General features: G+C 37.4%; 1 protein-coding gene across 7 annotated transcripts; it reads right to left on the bottom strand.

The window, feature by feature from the left end:
* Positions 1-2,944: 2,944 nt before the first annotated feature.
* Positions 2,945-20,296, bottom strand: PHOSPHO2 (phosphatase, orphan 2). 7 transcript variants are annotated; one of them, XM_019838232.3, is made up of 4 exons: positions 19,990-20,265; positions 19,431-19,464; positions 14,526-14,575; positions 13,552-14,314 (listed from the first exon to the last, which is right to left on the bottom strand). In XM_019838232.3, the coding sequence occupies exon 4, from the start codon at positions 14,286-14,288 to the stop codon at positions 13,563-13,565; it is 726 nt and encodes a 241-aa protein (XP_019693791.2). In that variant the 5' UTR covers positions 14,289-14,314; positions 14,526-14,575; positions 19,431-19,464; positions 19,990-20,265; the 3' UTR covers positions 13,552-13,562. The 7 variants fall into 7 exon arrangements, with proteins under 7 accessions (XP_044889859.1, XP_044889858.1, XP_019693791.2 ...); XM_019838234.3 differs by having other exon boundaries at positions 20,023-20,265; XM_045033924.1 differs by lacking the exons at positions 13,552-14,314; positions 14,526-14,575 and adding an exon at positions 2,945-3,600 and having other exon boundaries at positions 20,023-20,296.

Here is a 20,296-nt window from a genome sequence, read left to right as displayed (position 1 = left end):
AAGCCAAACCATAACCTCTGCATCTGGACCAGAACAGTTAGGACATCCTCAAGGACTGCCAAGGTCCCTCTTTTTGCTGGACTTCCAACTCAGGAGCAACCAGAGAAAGCCAACTGCTCCCCAAACCAATCACATAAAACACCCCTTGCTTCTAGTAGCCTGCCTCTAGCTTTCCCAGGCCAACAACCTCCAATCCGAACATACCTTCCCCCTTTTTTTCAGTTTTATAAAGCTTTCCCACTCCCCTGCCTGCCTTTGAGCCTCTCCCAAAGGCAAGTAATGGGGGCTTACTCTGTTGCTATAGCAAAATCTGAATAAGTAGCATCTGCTTGTTCTCGTTTGGGTGGTTTTAGTTTAATTCTGCAGGTCAGTCTCAACTGAATTATGTGGGATCATAGTTATGCAGCATCCCACAAACACCACCAGGTCTTTGGGGTGGAGACTTAGGAATCTGTATTCTAACAAGAGCATCAGGTGATTCTTTTGCAAAGTTAGAAGAATGGATGTTGGACCCAAAATGGGAGAAAAACAAAAGGTTCACTATTTCAACCTCAGGTAAACAGTTTGGTAGAGAGGAAAAGTATATGAGATTTTTGTTTCAGGCTGAAGTTTCATCTCTGCCACTTTTATAACATATAGCCTTAAGGAAGTACCAAAATTTCTCTGATCCTTAGTTTTCTGATATGTAAAACAGAAAATGCCAATATTTTCTCAACATAACATTATTGGAAGGATAAAATAAAATTACAAATGTGAGAGTGTATAGGATGTGGCATAAAAATGTTACATATGAAAGCTATTATAATGAAAGGGTATTTACACTTAATTCTCCATCAAAACCTCAATTTGGAAATTCGTAATTGTAAACATTTCTTCAAAAAATTATGAACTTTATAGTAAATTGTAATTATAGACAGCTTGTCCTTCACAACTGATAGTGATGTTATTCTTGGTGTTATTGTGACTGATTGAAGAGGGGGCATTCTTTCCATATTTGTCCTGAAGTTTGTGGCTCTGATGCCAAGTTTGATGCATAGAAAATATTACAGACTCCACCTAACTAAAAGTAGGGGCTTCTACATTTTTTAATGTTTATTTATTTTTGAGAGGGGGGGAGGGGCAGAGTGAGGGAGACACAGCATCTGAAATAGGCTCCAGGCTCTGAGCTGTCAGCACAGCTGCAAGGGGCTCAAACTCACGAATTGCAAGTTCAAAACAGGAGCCAAAGTCTGACACCCAATCGACTGAGCCACCCAGGCAAGGAGTAGGGGCTTCCAGAATCATAATGTCATGTGATAAATGATTCTTGAATAATAGAATTCACTGTATTGTCATTTGTGCAGTTATTCAGATTGCTGTATAGGCCAACTAAACTCTTGCTTCCACTGCCTGATATTTACTGGTTATGAATTACTGCTTAACAGTGTATGTCAGTTACATGTCAATTATATCTCATTTTTAAAAAAGGCCAAACACAGTGTATCTTAGTATATGTTAGACTGCCTCAACTTGCCAAGGGAAGAACAGGTCCTGTAGGGTACTGCCAGAGCAGTTCCTCTTTACCACATGCTTTATCAAAGAGACCACTGCAATGCTAATAGATCTGATGCACTCAGAAACATATAATTAGCATTCATAAATTAAATAAATTAATGACACTGTTCGAGGAAACAAATGTGCCATCTGTGAATTCAAGTCTTAAGGAAATAAAGAGCCACCATGGAGATGAGATATAAATGACTCTTGGCAGATACTGAGCTTGGCATGGAATTGGATGCCTTTTGACATCACACTTCACTTTCTAAAAGACTCTTGGTTTCTAAAAATAACTATTTTATTTGTTTTTACCATATTAGTACATCTTTCCACTAAATACTGCTATGTCATTAAATGTTTGATATGCTAATTGTGATATCATTATCAGTGTGTATAAATGATGGATATATACAGGAAATTTTGCATACTTCATTTACATACTGGATTAAATAAGTTGCTAAGTAAATAGTAGGTATAATTTATTTTTTTAAATTTTTTTAACGTTTTTTATTTATTTTTGAGACAGAGAGAGACAGAGCATGAACGGGGGAGGGGCAGAGAGAGAGGGAGACACAGAATCAGAAGCAAGCTCCAGGCTCTGAGCCATCAGCCCAGAGCCCGACGCGGGGCTCAAACTCACGGACCACGAGATCGTGACCTGAGCTGAAGTCGGACGCTTATTTAGTAGGCATAATTTATAAGGCCACCACATACAGCTGTGACAGTTGTGCACTGACCGATTCCAGCTCATTCCCCTCAAGTAGAGTGCAATGTGAACAGTGTCCTTAGGAGTTGTACCTACACAATCAACACAGGTGTGTAATTGGCTGCCCAGAAGCTGATAAATGTGGCAAAGCCTTTTTGGTAGGCCTCCTGGAAAATAAGAGAGTGAACATTCTAATGACTGGGTAACAAGTACTTTCGCAAGTCAGAAGTTTTCAAATTCCTTGTTTTTAGCAAATGTCAAAGAGCATTTTTGACAAATAACTTGGAAAGAATCCACAAAATGAGTGGCACTGCTATAATAAAATTCCTCTCATTTCCATCTGTTTGTCTGTGTGAACACATTTTCTCAGGGATTTTATCTGTAGAAATGAAAAACAAGGATGTCATTGATTCTAAACTCTGTCTCATTCCAACAGTAAGCAATACTTAGTCAATGATATATGGTCTAATGAAAAGAAAATAGCCCAATTCATCAGACTGAAATAATTTTTGAAATTTTTACTTTTAATTTAAACACATTTATGTTGTTTGATCAATTATAATAATTGTAATGTTAAACAGCCCATAATTTTTTTTCTACTTAAGAATCCAGGACATAAAATAGTTTAAATTTTAATTTATGTACGTTTTTGTTGCAAATTTAAGAGGTGATTAACAAAAAAAAAATTCAAGTATAAAAATATACAGATAATTCTTTATTTGAATGGACCCAACATGCATGAATTTCACTTACCATGCTTAAATAACACCAATCCCCTAAACAGGGTTCAAATTTCAATCACTATGGTATATTAACTGTAACTGCACAAAATACAAATTTCACCCCCAGCTCCTCAATCTACAAGTCACTACATGAATAACAGATGAGCATCATTATCAGTGACCAATCATATTTCTTCTTTCAAAGTCGTTGGTGATTGGTCACTGTGCATCTGTTATTCAGTTCAAGCAGCAAAGACACACAGACGGCAAAGCCTGTGGTTGTTTTACCTCGTTATCTGCCAGTGACAAATGTATTATTTTACAAAAATAGATCACTGAAAGAGGACATTGGCTAATAAAAATGAAAACTCAGCAAATAGTTGAAAAGGATAATGCCACACGTGAAATTTGAATAGAACATAATGAAGTACTAGAAGAAACAGCTGACCAAGGGTATGTTAACACTGCCACCATCTGAGAGAGTCTAGATATACAGTCAGTGGAAATTGCTGCAGGCAAACTTAGGGACTTAAGTGAGGAAAGCGGTTGTTGACAAAAGGAATGAAGATGTCCCAGAAGAAGTGATGCTGGCAAAAAACTTCATATCACAGGAACTCGTGGAGATTCTTCATAATGCTGACAAGGCAAAGGATAAAATGTTGGAAACTGACCCAAACTTAGAAAAAAGTATGACAATTCACTAGGGCATAGAAAGATGGTCTCTCTGTATTCTAAGTTATATGACAAAAGAAAGCAAGAACTATTGAAACTACTCAAGATAATATTTTCTACAAAGAAATACTTTAATTCTCAATATTTCTAATTGCACTGTACGAAGTAAATACTGATCTTACTATGTTTTTCATTTTCCTATATATTTGTAACTGACAGTAAAACAGTTTTTAATTTTCTTACAAAAGAATATTTTAAGGTCACAATTAAAATTTTTCCCACTAATTATTAAGATTACTTTGCCCGGTAATCTGGCACATTTTTAGGTCCTGCACCACTGTGTAAAATGAGGACTGCCTTTATTTTCAGTAGGACAACATTTTTCTGGGGAAAGTGGAACAGAAATATGGCCTCAAGAAGAAAAAAAGAATGCGATTAAAAATTTCCCACTGTTGAATAAAAGGTACAGGGAATCGAGTCAATGGTATTGTAATAGGGTTGTGTGGTGACAGGTGGTAGCTACATTTGTGGTGAGCATAGCATAATGTATACATTTGTATAAACCTGTCCAATCACTATGCTGTACACCTGAAACTAATGCAACATTGTGTGTCAACTATACTCAGATTTAAAAAGAAAAAGAAAACAAATTTTCACTGTTAAAGAACTTATTTATGTATTTTTAAATGAAAAAAAATGTTTTAATGTTTATTTATTTTTGAGAGACAGAGACAGAGCGTGAGTCGGGGAGGGGCAGAGAGAGAGGGAGACACAGAATCCGAGGCAGGCTCCAGGCTCTGAGCTATCAGCACAGAGCCCAATGTGGGACTCGAACCAATGAACCATGAGATCATGACCTGAGCTGAAGTCAGACTCTTAATCGACTGAGTCTCCCAGGGGCCTCTGTTTATGTATTTTTAAATGAATGATGGTAAATTTCAAATTAATATAGGAAGTTTTTATTAAATAGATTTAAAAGTTATGTAATCACCTATTAAAAAGTCATTCTTGGGGCGCCTGGCTGGCTTAGTAGGTACAGCATGTGACTTGATCTCGGGTTGTGGATCTGAGCCCCATGTTGGTTGTAGAGATTACATAAAAATAAAATCTTTTTTTTTTAAAAAGTCATTCTTGGGGTGCCTGGGTGGCTCAGTCGGTTAAGCGTCTGAATTTGGCTCAGGTCACGATCTCGAGGTCCGTGAGTTCAAGCCCCGCGTTGGCTCTGCGCTGACAGCTCAGAGCCTGGAGCCCATTTCCGATTCTGTGCCTCCCTCTCTCTCTGCCCCTCCCCTGTTCATGCTCTGTCTCTCTCTGTCTCAAAAATAAAAAATAACATTAAAAAAAGTCATTCTTTACAATATGTTAGAAATGACAACCTTGGCAAATATTTAAGCTTATGATGAAAACTTTTCAATATCAACCTGAAAATGTGGAAGTGAGTATAGTTTTTCAGTTGTTTGGGGGGGTACTTGTGCAAAAAACTTATGAAAGACCACTGGTCTCGCTTCAAAACAGGAACTAGTCTACTACTGTGTGGGAGAGGGTCACTTACAAGATAGCAGCTTATTGGGAATATGTTTTTGGGTGCCACAGTTAAAGCTAAATTCCAGATACAATTAACACAAGACAGAAAAATAAACTAGAAAAATTTTCAATTACAAGCAACAGAAACCCAATTCTTATAACCAAAAAAAAAAAAAAAAAGTAAGAGTATTGGCTCAAGTAAACCAAGACAGATACTCTTAAGTAAATCAGAGATTAAAGCTCTCCAAAGACTCTCTGTCTCATTTAGTAAAAGCCTAATTACTTATACCGGCCTCCTGGACCCCCATGCCCAGCTGTGCCTTCTGCCTTCACTAGGAACATCATTGCTTCAGGGCCTCACTAGTAGCTATTTCTTTTGCCTACAACTGCTTTTCCCAGTTACCACCATGTGACCTGCTTGCTCACTTCCATCAGGTTTTTACTCAAATATCAACTTCCCAGTGAGGCCTTCTTCTACCAATCTATTTAAAATTGTCTCCCTATTCCACGTGCTATTCCTTATTCCCCTTATCTGCTTTATTTTAATTCATAGTACCTATTACCCTATACTATATATTTATTTGCTTATTTATCAGATTATTGTGTGATTTCTCCCACTAGAATATAAGCTCCAGAAAAGCACTGATTTTTGCCTGTTTTGTTCATAGTTCTATCTCCAGTTCGTTTCTGTAATCCTAGAACAATGTCTGCATGTAACACATGCTCAATAAATATTTGTTGTATAAATGAAAACATGAATGGATTAAAAGGAAGACTTCCAGAATTTTGTTTAAAAACTTGCTCAGGGGCCCATAGTTCTTTAGGAAATTCCATAAATGACTTATTCTGTAGACACTGTCCTCCTGCAGCATGGTCTGAAAGGTTTCACTTTAAAAATTTTTTTAATGTTTACTTATTTTTGAGAGAGAGACAGAGCATGAGCGGGGGAAAGGCAGAGAGAGAGAGAGAGAGAGAGGAGACACAGAATTTGAAGCAGGATCCAGGCTCTGAGCTGTCAGCACAGAGCCAGATGTGGGGTTCAAACTCACAAACCAGATCATAAGCTGAGCCGAAGGTGGACGCTTAACTGACTGAGCCACCCAGGTGCCCTCGTTTGATTTTTAAAAAGTAATCTCTATGCCCAACGTGGGGCTCGAACTCATGACCCTGAAGATCAAGCGTCTCATGCTCTACAGATTGAGCCAGTCAGGCGCACCTCCTTTCCATTTTTTAAGGTGTGGACCACGGTACCTCTTTCATAAAGCTTTTCTTACATCAGAATTAGCCAATGAGTGCAAAACAAAGTGCTACATGGTCAGTTAGTCCTTTCTTGACCTAAGTACTTTTAGTTTATGCTATTAAGTTGCTTTATGAATCATACTTTGGTATTATGAATTATATATGTATATGTCCCACCTTTTCAATCAAATTGTAAATTTGTGGAAGGGTGTCTTATTTTGTAAGAAATTTAACCTATACTTCCACAGGTTTTTGTTTGCACACAGTAAGTGCCAAAATAATTTTTGTTGAATGAAGTATTTTTAGCCTCCAAAATTGTGTAATAGCATTTTCTGGATTTAAGTGTGAGAGGGCTAAGTTGTTCATGGATATCTGAAAGAATATCTTTCATATTGAACTGAGGATAATAAAATATTGTTTGGACCAGGTTGTGAAATGCATTGTGGTTTTGGTGTGTAACACAATCCGGAAAATGACTAGAGTGGTAGAAAAATATGTGAATGAGCAAGTTTTCCATTTTGCACTGATTATAAAAATCTTATGAGGTAAATAATATTTAGTCTAATTATAAATATTATTTACCAGTTTTTTAGATACACAAATGAAATATTATTTAAGTACATAAAACAAACTAATTTTTTTACCAAGTAACATTTTCCATAAACATTGGGCATTTCTAAGAATTTCTGTGTTAGTAAATACCTATATTAATATTTTGTTTCTGGGGAGCCTGGATGGCTCAGTTGGTTAAGTGTCCAACTTCAGCTCAGGTCATGATCTCACAGTTCAAGCCCTGTGTCAGTTCTAGGCTGACAGCTCAGAGCCTGCTTCAGATTCTCTGTCTCCCTTCCCTCTCTCTCTCTCTCTCTCTCTCTGCACCTCCCCTACACTCTCTCAAAATAAATAAAAATTTACAAAATTACAAAAATAAATAAATAAAAGAGTAACAATATTTAGTATGTACAATTGCCATATCCTCACTTGCTCCACAAATAAAAGATACTGCCTCTTAAGCATAAAGTAAGTAGTTCTCTAACAAGAATTATTTAATTCCTCGGGAGATATTTGGCAATGTTTAGACACATTTTGGGTATCACAAGTTGTTGGGAGAGATGCCACTGGCATCTAGTGAGTATAGTTTGTGTTCCAATCAGATCCAGATAGCACAGGTTTGATACACTGGGGAACAAAAAATCAAAGGGGGAAGACCAGTGTTTATGTTAAAAAGGCAAAATTAAAAAAAAAAAAAGATGGCTAGATAGAGGGATGGATATGTGATAAAACAAGCAGAGTAAAAGGTTAATGGTAAAATCTAGACAGTAGATACACATGTGTTCTAAAGGGCCAATAACGGAATATTATGAAATACTGTATGTCCCTAAATTTCACAACTTACATGAAATGGACAAAGTCATTGAGAGATATTATGGTGGTTTGTTTTTTTTTTAATTTTTTTTTTCAACGTTTATTTATTTTTGGGACAGAGAGAGACAGAGCATGAACGGGGGAGGGGCAGAGAGAGAGGGAGACACAGAATCGGAAACAGGCTCCAGGCTCCGAGCCATCAGCCCAGAGCCCGACGCGGGCTCGAACTCACAGACCGCGAGATCGTGACCTGGCTGAAGTCGGACACCTAACCGACTGCGCCACCCAGGAGCCCCCATTATGGTGGTTTTAAAGTATATAAAACATTCTTTAACTCCACCTTCAAAGGTGGAGTCTGATCCCCCGCCCTTTGAGTGTGCGCTTAACTTAGTATTTTGTTTTAATACATAGAATAAGGTAGAAGTGATGGTGTTTGATTTCTCAGACTAGGTCAAAAAAGGCATTGTGGTTTCCTCTCTGCCCTCTCTCTTGGGTCACTCACTTGGCAGGAAACCATGTCTTTAGGACACTCAAGCAGCTCTTTGGAAAGGCCCAAGTGGTTGGAAATTGAGGCCTCTTGCCAGCAACCAGTAATAAATTGAGACTTCCTGATAACAAGCAGCGAGGAACTGCAGCCTCCTGCCAAAAGCCACCTTGCAAGCAGATCCTACAGCCTTAGTCCAACTTCCCTGACTACAACCTTAGCCAACATCTTGACCCATTAAAGATCCTCAACAACCCAGTTGAGTGCTCCTGAATTCCTGACTGAGAGAAACTGAGATAATGCTTATTTTTAAGCTGTTAAATTTTGAGGTAATTTGCTATGAAGCAATAGATACAGTCAACAAACTACCAAAGTTTACTAAAAAAAAAAAAAACTATAGAAGCTGAATAGTCCTCTATCTATTAAAAAAACTGGATTAGTAGCCAAAAATCTGCCAACAAAGAAAACTCCAGGCCTGGATGGCTTCGATTTTGAATTGTATCAAACATTTAAGAAAGAAATAATGCCAGCTATTAGTTTGATTGTTGCTCCGTTCAATGTCAATTTTTTTCTCTGATCATTTTATGCTTTTTCCATCTTTGATTGTCAGTAGTTTTACAATGTGATTCCATGTGGTTTTTCCTTTTATTTATCCTGTTTGGGGTTCATAAATACTTTTTAATTTAATTTGATGTTGCTTATCAACTTTGTAAAGTTCTCCATCATTATCTTTTCAAAAATTTTTTTAAGTTCTCCATCATTATCTCTTAAAATACTGCATATTTCATTTTCTTTCTCCTCTCTTTCTAGGACACCAATTTCCTAGGTTAGACCTTATTTATCTTCCATATCTCTTAACTTCTCTTCTGTATTCTCATTGTTTTGTCTCTCTTTGCACCATTCTGGATATTTTCTTCTAACTTGTGCTTGCTCACTAATTCTCTCTTCAGATATGCCTGTTCTGTTGTCAATTCATCCACCAAGACTCTAACTTCAGTCATAGTAATTTTCAGTTCTAGTATTTCCATATTGTGTAATTTTTAATTCTTTGCCAAAACACTCTATAGTTTGTGTGTGAAAATGCTAACATCTAGAGGTCCTGCAGATCTGTTTAAATGGAAGCTTCTGCTGGTGTTCGTTCTTGTCTTTTGGTATGGCTACTTTTCATTGTATACCCCATAAGGTACTTGCAAAACTATTTACAGATTTATTTTGAGGCCTACTGCATTAATTTTCTATGACCGCATAACAGTATTACCACAAATTTAACATCTTAAATAAAATATATTTATTATCTCATACGTTCTATGGGTCATGAGTCCAAACAGCTCCACAAAATGCTCTGTTCCAGGGTCTCACAAAACCAAATCAAGGTGTCACCCTGAGCTGTGATCTCAGCTGAGGTTCCACTAGGAAAGGATCCACTTCCAAGCTCACATAATTGCATCATGCAGTTCCCTGCAGACTACTGGACCAGGGGCTTACTTCTTGCTCTTGGCTAGACGCCACCGTCAATTGCTTGCCAGGTGGCCCTCTCTGATGTCCTGTTCACAACATGGCAGCTTGCTTCTTTAAAATCAAAGGGGAGAATTTCTTAACAAGATGGGCATCACAATCTGATATAATATCATCATGCCACATTATCACGCACATTGCATCATTTTTGTGGTATTCCACTGATTAGAAGCAAATCATAGATCACCTCCTGCACAGACAAAGACACACACACACACACACACACACACACACACACACACACGGACTACTGGGATACAGGGATCATGGGAGGCCACCTTAGAGTCTATGTACCATATTTAGGATATTAATTTCCTTTTGAGGGAATTTAGATTTGCTTCTGCCAAGCCCCTGGGAGCTCTAAATATCCTAGATAATCTCATTTCATTTCTTTACTCAATTACTTACAAGTAAATGTGCTTAGACATAATCTAACTTATTAATTTAAAGCAAAGATTTACTTTTTCAACCTAGAAAAAAATAGATGGTACCAATTTTTCCCATTAAATTATATTGAAAAATCTCTATTTCTGGTGCCCTCCATAATGAAAAGACAATTTTGCTATTATTACATAATGGAAATTTAAACCTAGAACATGAGAGCCTAGAAATCAGCATAGAACTACACAACTTTCAGTGCAGTAGATGTTTTGCTAATATCCTCATATGAAAGTCTCATAAATGCTGAGTATTCAGACTATTATATATTGTATCACTCAAGTCTGCATTGCTAATCTTGAGAAAGAACAAAGCTGGAAGTATCACAATCCCAGATTTCAAGATCTACCACAGAACTATAATAATCAAATGGTACTGGTACAAAAACAGACATATAGATCAGCGGAACAGAATGGAGTCCAGAAATAAACATACAATTATGTCCCCAATTAATCTTCAATAAAAGAGCAAAAATTATACAATGGAGAAAACACCATAGTCTCTTTAATAAATGGTGCTGGGAAAATTGGGCAGCTACATGCAAAATAATACACCAGACCACTTTTTTATACCATACACACACAAAAAAAATTCAAAATGGATTAAAGACCTAAATGTGAGACTTGAAACCATAAAACTCCTAGAAGAAAGGTCAGGCAGGAATTGCTTTGACATAGGCCTTCACAACATTTTTCTGGATATATCTCCTCAGGCAAAGGAAACAAAAGCTAAAATAAACTACTAGGACTACACAGAAATAAAAAGCTTTTGCACAGCAAAGAGAACCATCAACAAAACAAAAAGGCAACCTACTGAATGGGAGAAGATACTTGCAAATGATATATCTAATAAGGGGTTAATTTCCAACATATATAAATAACTTACACAATTCAACACCAAAGAAACAATCTAATTTTTAAAAAATGGGCAGAAAAAAAATGGGTAGAGGACCTGAAAAGACATTTTTCCAAAGAAGACATACAGATGGCTAAGAGACACATGAAAAGATGCTGAACATCACTAATCATCAGGGAAATGCAAATCAAAACTATAAGCAAATACCACCTTACACCTGTCAGAATGGCTAGTACCAGAAAGGCATGAAATAGTAAGTGTTGGTGAGGATGTGGGGAAAAAGGAACACACATGCACTGCTGGTGGGAATAGAAACTGGTACAGCCACCATGGAAAACAGTATGGAGGTTTATTTTAAAAAGAAAAATATAAATACTATATGATCCAGTAATTCATTCCACTTACTGAGTATTTACCCAAAGAAAACAATAACATTATTTAAAAAGATATATGCACCCCTATGTTTATTGAAGCATTATTTATAATAGCCAAGATATGGAAGCAACCTAAGTATCCACCAACAGATGAATGGACAAAGAAGACATTGGGGCACCTGGGTGGCTCAGTCGGATAAGTGTCCGACTTCGGCTCAGGTCATGATCTCATGGTTCACGGGTTCAAGCCCCGTGTTGGGCTCTGTGCTGACAGCTCGGAGCCTGGAGCCTGCTTTGGATTCTGTGTCTCCCTCTCTCTCTGCCTCTGCCCTGCTTGCACTCTGTTTCTCGCTCAAAAATAAATAATAAACATTAAAAAAAAAAGATGTGATGTGTACACATACTGTAATATCACTCAGCCATAAAAAAGAGAATGAGAGCTTACCATTTGCAACAACATGGATGGACCTAGAGGGTATTATGCTAAGTGAAATAAGTCAGATAAAGAAAGACATATACCATATGATTTCACTTACATGTGGAATTTGAAAAATAAAACAAAGCAGAAACAGACCCTTTAATATCCCATAAATATAGAGAACAAACTCATGGTTGCCACGGGGGCATGGTGGGGAAGGGAAAATGGATGAAGAGGAGTGGGAGATACAGGCTTCTAGTTACGGAATGAGTAAGTCACAAGGATGAGTCACAAGGGAATATATATATTCCCTATACTTAGTATAGGGAATATAGTCAACAGTATTGTAAAAGCCTTGCATGGGGACAGTTGGGAGTTACACTTGTGGTGAGCACAGCCTGATTTATAAATATGTGACATATAAATTTGTCCACTATGTTGTACACTTGAAACTAATGCAACACAGTATCAAGTTAACTTCAATTAAAAAATAAAAATGACAGGGCGTCTGGGTGGCTCAGTCAGTTAAGTGTCTGACTCTTGATTTCAGCTCAGGTCATAATCTCATAGTCTTGAGATCAAGCCCAGCATCAGGTTCTGCACTGACAGTGGAGGCTGCTTGGGATTCTCTCTCTCTCTCTCTTTCTCTCTCTCTCTCTCTCTCTCTCTCTCTCTCTCGTTTTCTCTCTGCCTGCTACCCATGCCTCTCTCTACAAAGACTGAATTGCTAAATAGAAATAACATAGTGACCAAACCAGCATACTGGAGTTATAGTCTGTGATGCTGATATAAATTTAAAATATATGAAGAACGTTATTTCATTTCAAAAGAAAATCTGAGATTGATGAAAACTTGGGCAACAGATACTGCATCCCTATCTTTAAAATACTGAATTGGGAGTAAGACATTATATACATTTGGGAGCCTTTTATTATTTTTTTTAACGTTTATTTATTTTTGAGAGAAAGAGACAGAGCATGCGGGGAGAGGGACAGAGGGAGACACAGAATTGGAAGCAGGCTCCAGGCTCCGAGCTGCCAGCACAGAGCCCGATGTGGGGCTCGAACTCACAAACCGTGAGATCATGATCTGAGCTGAAGTCGGACGCTCAACTGACTGAGCCACCCAGGCACCCCAGGAGCCTTTTATTCTTATAGGAATAAGGTATCAGGCTTATTTTTAAGTTCTGTAACTACTGGACAAGCTTTTGAAGTAAGTATCTAATAAAGTAAAATATATGACTACTTACTCCCTCTGGAAATAAATTTAAAAATACAATCTATCTATCAACCACCAGTAGTAGAGACACCAATTACACCTACCTCAATTCTGTACTTCTCTTTTCCCCAATTTTCCCCAGGCACATGGTCATCTGGAATAATACATTTTTCATCCTTTCTCGCAGTTAGGCTGGAGCACTGTGACTAAGTTCCGGCCAAAGAAAAGTAAGGGTACAAACTTCTCACTCACTGCCCTCCTTCTTGCTGGCTACAGTGTTGATGCAAGGGACAGAGCTCGAACAGCAATCTTGAAACATGAGATAGGAGCCAAATGCTGAGGTTGGTAGAGCACCACAGCAGCCTTGTGATACTTACCTCTGAAATTTTTTTAAGTGAGAGGGAAAAAAAATCTTTTAAAGCCACTGGTATTTGAGGTTGTAGTTTTATGCTGCTGTACCCAACCTTAACTGATAGACATTTCAATTGTTGGCATATTACTCCTTTATTAGAAATTGTAAGTGAGAAATTATTTCAACACCTGAAGACCAAACTACAACAGAAGATTCCATGGGTTCAAGATTTTGAGACATCCTGGAAAGAGTTTTCTGTAAAGTATATCCTTTCCGAGGCATGGCAACATCACTCTTCTTTAAAAAAGTTACTGGACAGACATCATTTCCACCATCACCTATATAAACAATTCGTGTATAATTCACTCCCTGCTGTGACTGTTTACCTATAAATTCTACCAAAACTACGTTTTTGCAAAGATTTTTCGGGCACCTACTGCAAGAATGAGCATGGTAATTTTCCACAGTGAGATGACCATTGCTATCAAAAGCTGCTGGATTTGTAAACACTTTATCAAATACATCATGAAAACCGGCAGCTTCTAAAACCCAATCTATGAAGACTGAATTTGAATCTGAAATAATGATGCAGTCAAATTTATCCTTGTTCTTCCTTACAAAGTTCAAAAGTTCCACCATCCCCAGAGTGAACGGCATTGATGTCACTGCTCTTTTCATTTCATCTTCTCTTACACCTTCATCTCCCAAGTACTTAAAGACTCTGCCCATAAATTCTGTCCAAAATCCTTTTTCATAAGAATCTTGTAGTTCAATAGGAAGCTTTTTCTCTGGAGCACACTGTACAATCCAGGTGTCACTATTATCATCTATGATTGTATTGTCAAAGTCAAAAACGAGCAAAATTTTCATGGTTCCCAAAGCAAATTTGGGTTATCCTGAAAAAGAAGAAATATTATTTCCTAAACATACTATTTACATATTTAGCTATTAACAAACATTACTGTTAATCTGCTAAAACACAGGTTCTAATAAACAAGTTAAAATGATTACGCATTTTAAGACCATCATTTAAGCACTTTTCCCTAAGAAGTAAAGTTCATATGTATTTTAGGTAAATGGAAACAGATTATCTAAAAGGATACTCACAGTATTATTGTGTTTCTGTGGGGATGCTTCTTTGAGCACTCAGAATTAAACTACAGAGTAAGCCAATGAGAGGAATAATGAAATAATTACTCTCTTACAGTCTAATTTAGAAAAATTTTAAGACAGAAAATAAGTAGGCTAATCACTCTTATTGTCTTTAAATTATCACAAATTAGTTTGAAATATTTACAGTAATCCTCATATTAACACATCATGTATAATATAAATTCTCTGTATACTGACAAAAATTCTGACCAAATTTAACTTACTATGAAATCTTGCAAAAATGTGAATAATTTTCCTAAAAACCATATTTAGCTTGAAGTCATCAATGCCAGTGTTATAACTAAATGGTTGCTTGATGCTGTACTTGAATTCTAGACAAATTACTTAAACTTGGGAGTCAATTCCATTCTTCCAGACTAGAAGTAACTTTTGTTAACAATTTTCACATTTATTTATATTGTCTTTAGATAGTTTAGTTCCAGAGTACCAAATAATCTGGGTATATGTGAAAAATCACATTGCTTATGATATGACAATTACTTAATTCTCTGTTTTCATTAAATGACACTGAAGGTCATTAATTATAAATCTCAAGAGAAAAGGAAAAACAAAACTGGTCAACAGACAGTATGTATAAAAATTATGTAAAAAAGACAGTTATAAAGAATACCCAAGAGAAGCTACAATTAGTGTAAACAACAACAACAACACATTTTTCAGTGTAACTAATATTTTTAAAGATACCACAATACACCAGGCCCTGGACTAAGAACTTCACAATTTCATCATCTCACTTAATTTCATCACCCTATTAAGTAGAAATTAACTTCATCTTAGAGACATATAAACTGAAGCTTAAGTGTTAGTTAAGTTGGTTAAGTATTAGTTAAGTGGAAGAGCTGGAATTTGGACTCAGGTCTGCTTGACACTCTAGTTCATACTCTAATGTAAAAATAATCAGTTTATTTTTACAAATTTTAAATATTTTTTAAAGAATTTTTTTAATGTTGCGGCACATGGGTGGCTCAGTCGGTTGCGCGTCCGACTTTGGCTTGGGTTGTGATCTCACAGGTCATGAGTTCGAGCCCCACAGGGGGCTCTGTGCTGACAGCTCGGAGCCTGGAGCCTGCTTCAGATTTGGTGTCTCCCTCTCTCTCTGCCCCTCTCCTGCTTACACTCTGTCTCTCTCTCTCTCTCAAAAATTAATACACATTAAAAAAATTCTTTTTTAAAAAATTTTTTTTAATGTTCATTTGTTTTTGAGAGAGAGAGAGACAGAGTGTGAGTGGGGGACTCGAAATCACTGACTGTAAGATCATGACCTGAGCAAAAGTCGGACACTTAACCGACTGAGCCAACCAGGCCCCACTGTTTTTTAATTTTTCAAATTTAATTTTTCAGATTATTTTTTGTAATCTCTACATCCAACATGGGGCTCAACCTCATGACCCCAAGATCAAGAGTCACATGCTCCTCTGACGGAGCCAGCCAGGGACCCCTCTTATCAATCAGTTTAAAAATAAATACTAGACAGATCATTTTGACAAAAAGATGCTTAATTACATGAAAACATTCATTAGTCTCAAAGTACACACTAACCCTAATACCACATCTATGACCATTCTGAGGTTTTAACAAGAAATCCTAAAAAGAGGGGCACCTGGGTGGCTCAGTCGGTTAAGCGTCTGACTTCGGCTCAGGTCACAATCTCAAGGTTTGTGAGTTTGAGACCCGTGTCGGGCTCTGTGCTGACAGCTCGGAGCCTGGAGCCTGCTTCAGATTCTGTGTCTCCCTCTCTCTCTCACCCTCCCCTGTTCTGTCTCTCTCTGTCTCAAAAATAAGTAAAAATTTAAAAAATTAAAAAAAAAAAAAAGAAATCCTAAAAAGAAAAGTGAAGAACCCCAGCAATAAGAAAAAGAAGAGATAAATTAGAAACGGAAAACATGGGGGCACCTGGGTGGCTCAGTCAGTTAAGTGTCTAATTCTTGATTTAGGCTCAGGTCATGATCTTATGGTTGGTGAGTTTGAGCCCCGCATCAGGCTCTGTGCTGGCAGTGTGGAGCTTGCTTGGGATTGTCTCTCTCCCTTCCCTCTCTGCCCCGACCCTGCTTGCTTTCTCTCTCAAAATAAATAAAAACTAAAAAAAAAAAAAAATCTTTTTTTAATGGAAAACATGGCATTTAACCACATATATTCTCTGGCTTATAACAATAGATATCTAGTAGGTAAAATTGAGAATAGAGCTTGTTGGCTCAAACAGGAGTAAGTATTCTGTCTCTCAATTTAGGGTATCTGGAGAACAACTAACCTAGAAGGGTATCTCCTGTTGTGTTTAAATTTAGACAGTATATAATATTCTGATACTCTGGATCCTTGTATCTCTAAATATCTAATCCAGGTATCTCTGATTGACTGCCAGGGATTTAAGTGCAGAATTCACTCTCTCACAAAACATAATAATCAACAATAAGGCAGAGTGGACAAACACATTAGTACTACACTCCAGGCACACTTTAAATTAAATAAACATGCTTTTCAAGCATTCTGAGTTTATAATTTTTAAAAATATTCAAATGTAACTCATTGGTTGAAAACTGTCTCAAGCCTAGATTTAATCAGCCACAAGTAACCTAAATTCCTGAACTATTAACCTCAAAGTAATAAGATATATCATAAACTTGAAGTTAACATAGTTCTGCTGTTGACTATTAATTTCTACCTGAAGGTGTACTTTTCTTAATTTCAGATCTTTTTCTATTAGTTGTTTTGTTTTTTTTTAAGTTTATTTATTTATTCTGAGAGAAAGAGAAAGCACAAGTCAGGGAAGGGCAGAGAGAGAGAGAGAGACAGAATCCTAAGCAGGCTTTGCACTGTCAGTGCAGGGCCTGACACAGGGCTTGAACCCACGAACTGTGAGATCATGACCTGAGCTAAAGTCAGACACTTAACTGACTGAGCCATCCAGGGGCCCCTCTATTAGTTTCTTGTCACCACTCAACATAAACTTTTATTAAAAATACTTGCTTGACTTAGTATTTCCAAGACAATTAATTTTAGTTCAGAATAGAGCTTAGGTTAAATAGTCATGACAATCTTCAGTTTTAAACACCAGCCAGTTTCTAACCAACAGTACCCCTACTCTATATGCAGGGAACAAAGTCTTCTGGTTTGGAGCAAAAAACAGAGACTTCTTAACTCCTAAAATTAATAAAAGTATTTAAGTATTTTTAAATTTATGTTTTCTAACTATACTGTTTTCTCTTATATCAGAAAGTCACCTATTAGAAATAAGAGAAACAAAATTTTGATTAAACAAAAACCTTAAATATAAAACAGGAAATGTTATGTGAATATAGATTTTTATCCAGTGGATATAAACACAATTGTTAGGCTGATTATGCTGAGATTTCCAGATTTCATCATTTCTTTTTACTTGTTAAATAATAGACAAGTACCACATTCTGTTTCAATAAACTTTCAAAGATTAGTGCTATACTTTAATAGAAATGTCTCCAAAACTTAAGGATGTGCACCAAAATTTAGTTTTAAGAATGTGAATCTATTCTGGGGCTCCTGGGTGGTTCAGTCAGTTAAGCATCTGACTTTGTTCAGGTCATGATCTCAAGGTTCATGGATTCGAGCCCTGGAGCCTGATTCAGATTCTGTGTCTCCCTCCCTGTCTGCCCCTCCCCACTTGTGTTCTGTCTGTCTCTCAAAAATAATAAACATTAAAAAATTAAAAAAAAAAGAATATGAATCTATTTTGAATACAATGTTAAAATTCCAAAGGCAGTTATTGATTATTCTCTCCAAAAGCATGAACAGGATATATTTGGTATATCTGCAATGTTTCCAGTGATTAACAATAGCCTATGTGTCTTTAACAATAATGAAAACTGGAAACTACATAGATATCTGAGAATTGGGGACTGCTTAAATAAGATATGATAGCCAGATAATGGAGTATTTATTTAGCCAGTAAAAGCTAAGATGTTCAGTTCAAATTAAACAAGTCACTAAACAGTGTATACAGTAGTCTAGTCCCATTTTTGTTTAAAAAAGTTAAAAAAGCCTATGTGTACAATGGTAAGATCATGGGTGCCTCAACTTCAGTGCATTCTTTTTCTACACTGGTTTTGTAATAATTTTGTCCCCAGAATAATTTAAACTGTTTCAGATCAGAGTGCAAATAATACCTTAATTTCATAACAACAACAACAACAAAAGAGTGGAGGTCAGCAGATAAGTAACTAACTCTAGATAGACTTAGCTATAAATATCCATGAGTTAGTTGAACCAGGTGTAGGAAGTCAAATGATATCAGACTACCATGTCAAACAGGCAAATTACTGACACTAAATTTTATATGATTCAATACTTTCTGTAACCTATTGAGTTAAAATTCCAGAGAATTTTTGTTGGGAGGCAATTCTCTATGGGTCTCTACTGTTTCTAGATGCCTTACAAGCAAGGCATTCAGCACTCTATGCTCTGGGCTGTGCTGTCAAAAATGTATATATACTGAAAGGCATGCTTAATGTTCACTATAATAAACATTATGGTTCCCTAAGCTCAGGGTTCCGGTCCTGTAATGCAACACACTCCAAGTGCAGGCGACTTCTGCCTCTTTGCATCACCCTGTGGCAAGTGGGGCAACAGTGCTAATATTCTGGCTTCTGCCACCGCTATAAGTAATTCATCTGTGCTCTAGGGGTCTATGTCTTCTACAAAACTGTCGCAGGCTAAGTTGTTAGCGCGCAAGCAGGATAAAATCTCTGACTCTTCCGAGTTCTTGACATTTTTACAACTATGCTTCCAAAAAAACCACCAACGCCACCAACGCTGTATGTGCAAAAGCTAGTTTGTCAACAAATATTTTATTAATCTTTTCATACTTACCAGCATTATTATGGTGGTACCTCTGATAGAAAACCTGAAGAAAAACAGGACAACTATGTGTTAGAACCTTAATGATTAAAAATCTTACCTCCTTTCACTTTGAGTGACTCTAGTTTGGTGCCTAACGTGTAGGTGTCCTAGACAACTAGCTTATAATGAGATCATTTGTACCTCGATGTGTCAGAAAAGGATCTTCTGAAAACAAGCCTGCATCCACTCTTAACAGATTTTTGTGCCCTTAGTGGTCTGGCTGGTCCCACAAATGCATTCAATTTACTATACTGTATTTACTAAGCAATTTGAAGGATCTTAAAGATCCTAATATCAATGTTCCGGCACAACATCCAAGTTTTAACATTCCTTTTTTTAAAAAAAATTTTTAAAATATAAGCTTCATCTAGCTCGGATCATGGCTTAGAAGCCAAAGTCTTTACAAACAGATTTTCTGTCAATTAATCTCTGGGTTTTTCTGGAAGGGAGGCCTTTGCCCTCCACCTTCCACCCGCGAGGAGATCAGTGGGCCGCACACACCAAGCATAGGCCTCGCTCTCCCACACACCTGCCGGCCCGCCCCGAACGTAGGTGCAGGCACCTCGTTGGGGGTCATCTCCTGTGAGGATCGCGTTGGATGAGGCTGGGAGCACCAGGCCGGGCCGGGTCCCCAGAGCTCCTCGCCAACCCAGACGTCGGCAGCCGTCCTGGCCTCCGAGCCGCTTCCGCGGACTCTGCCCTCCGACCTTGTTCCTGTGCCTGCCCGCGAGGGGTACCCCACCCGCACGCTGAGCCTCGACTTCCTGCGCAGGCGCATCCGGGGTTCGCTAGCCCCAAGGCGGACTGCAGTGCGTTCACCGTTCCTCGGTGGCGCC

Source organism: Felis catus, chromosome C1 (assembly GCF_018350175.1).
Source record: "Felis catus isolate Fca126 chromosome C1, F.catus_Fca126_mat1.0, whole genome shotgun sequence".
Classification (NCBI taxonomy): domain Eukaryota; kingdom Metazoa; phylum Chordata; class Mammalia; order Carnivora; family Felidae; genus Felis; species Felis catus.
This window is presented reverse-complemented; position numbering and strand designations above follow the sequence as displayed.

Coding starts and splice junctions, on each gene's coding strand:
- PHOSPHO2 (XM_019838232.3), bottom strand. CDS start 14,288: ATGAAAATTTTGCTCGTTTTTGACTTTGACAATACAATCATAGATGAT.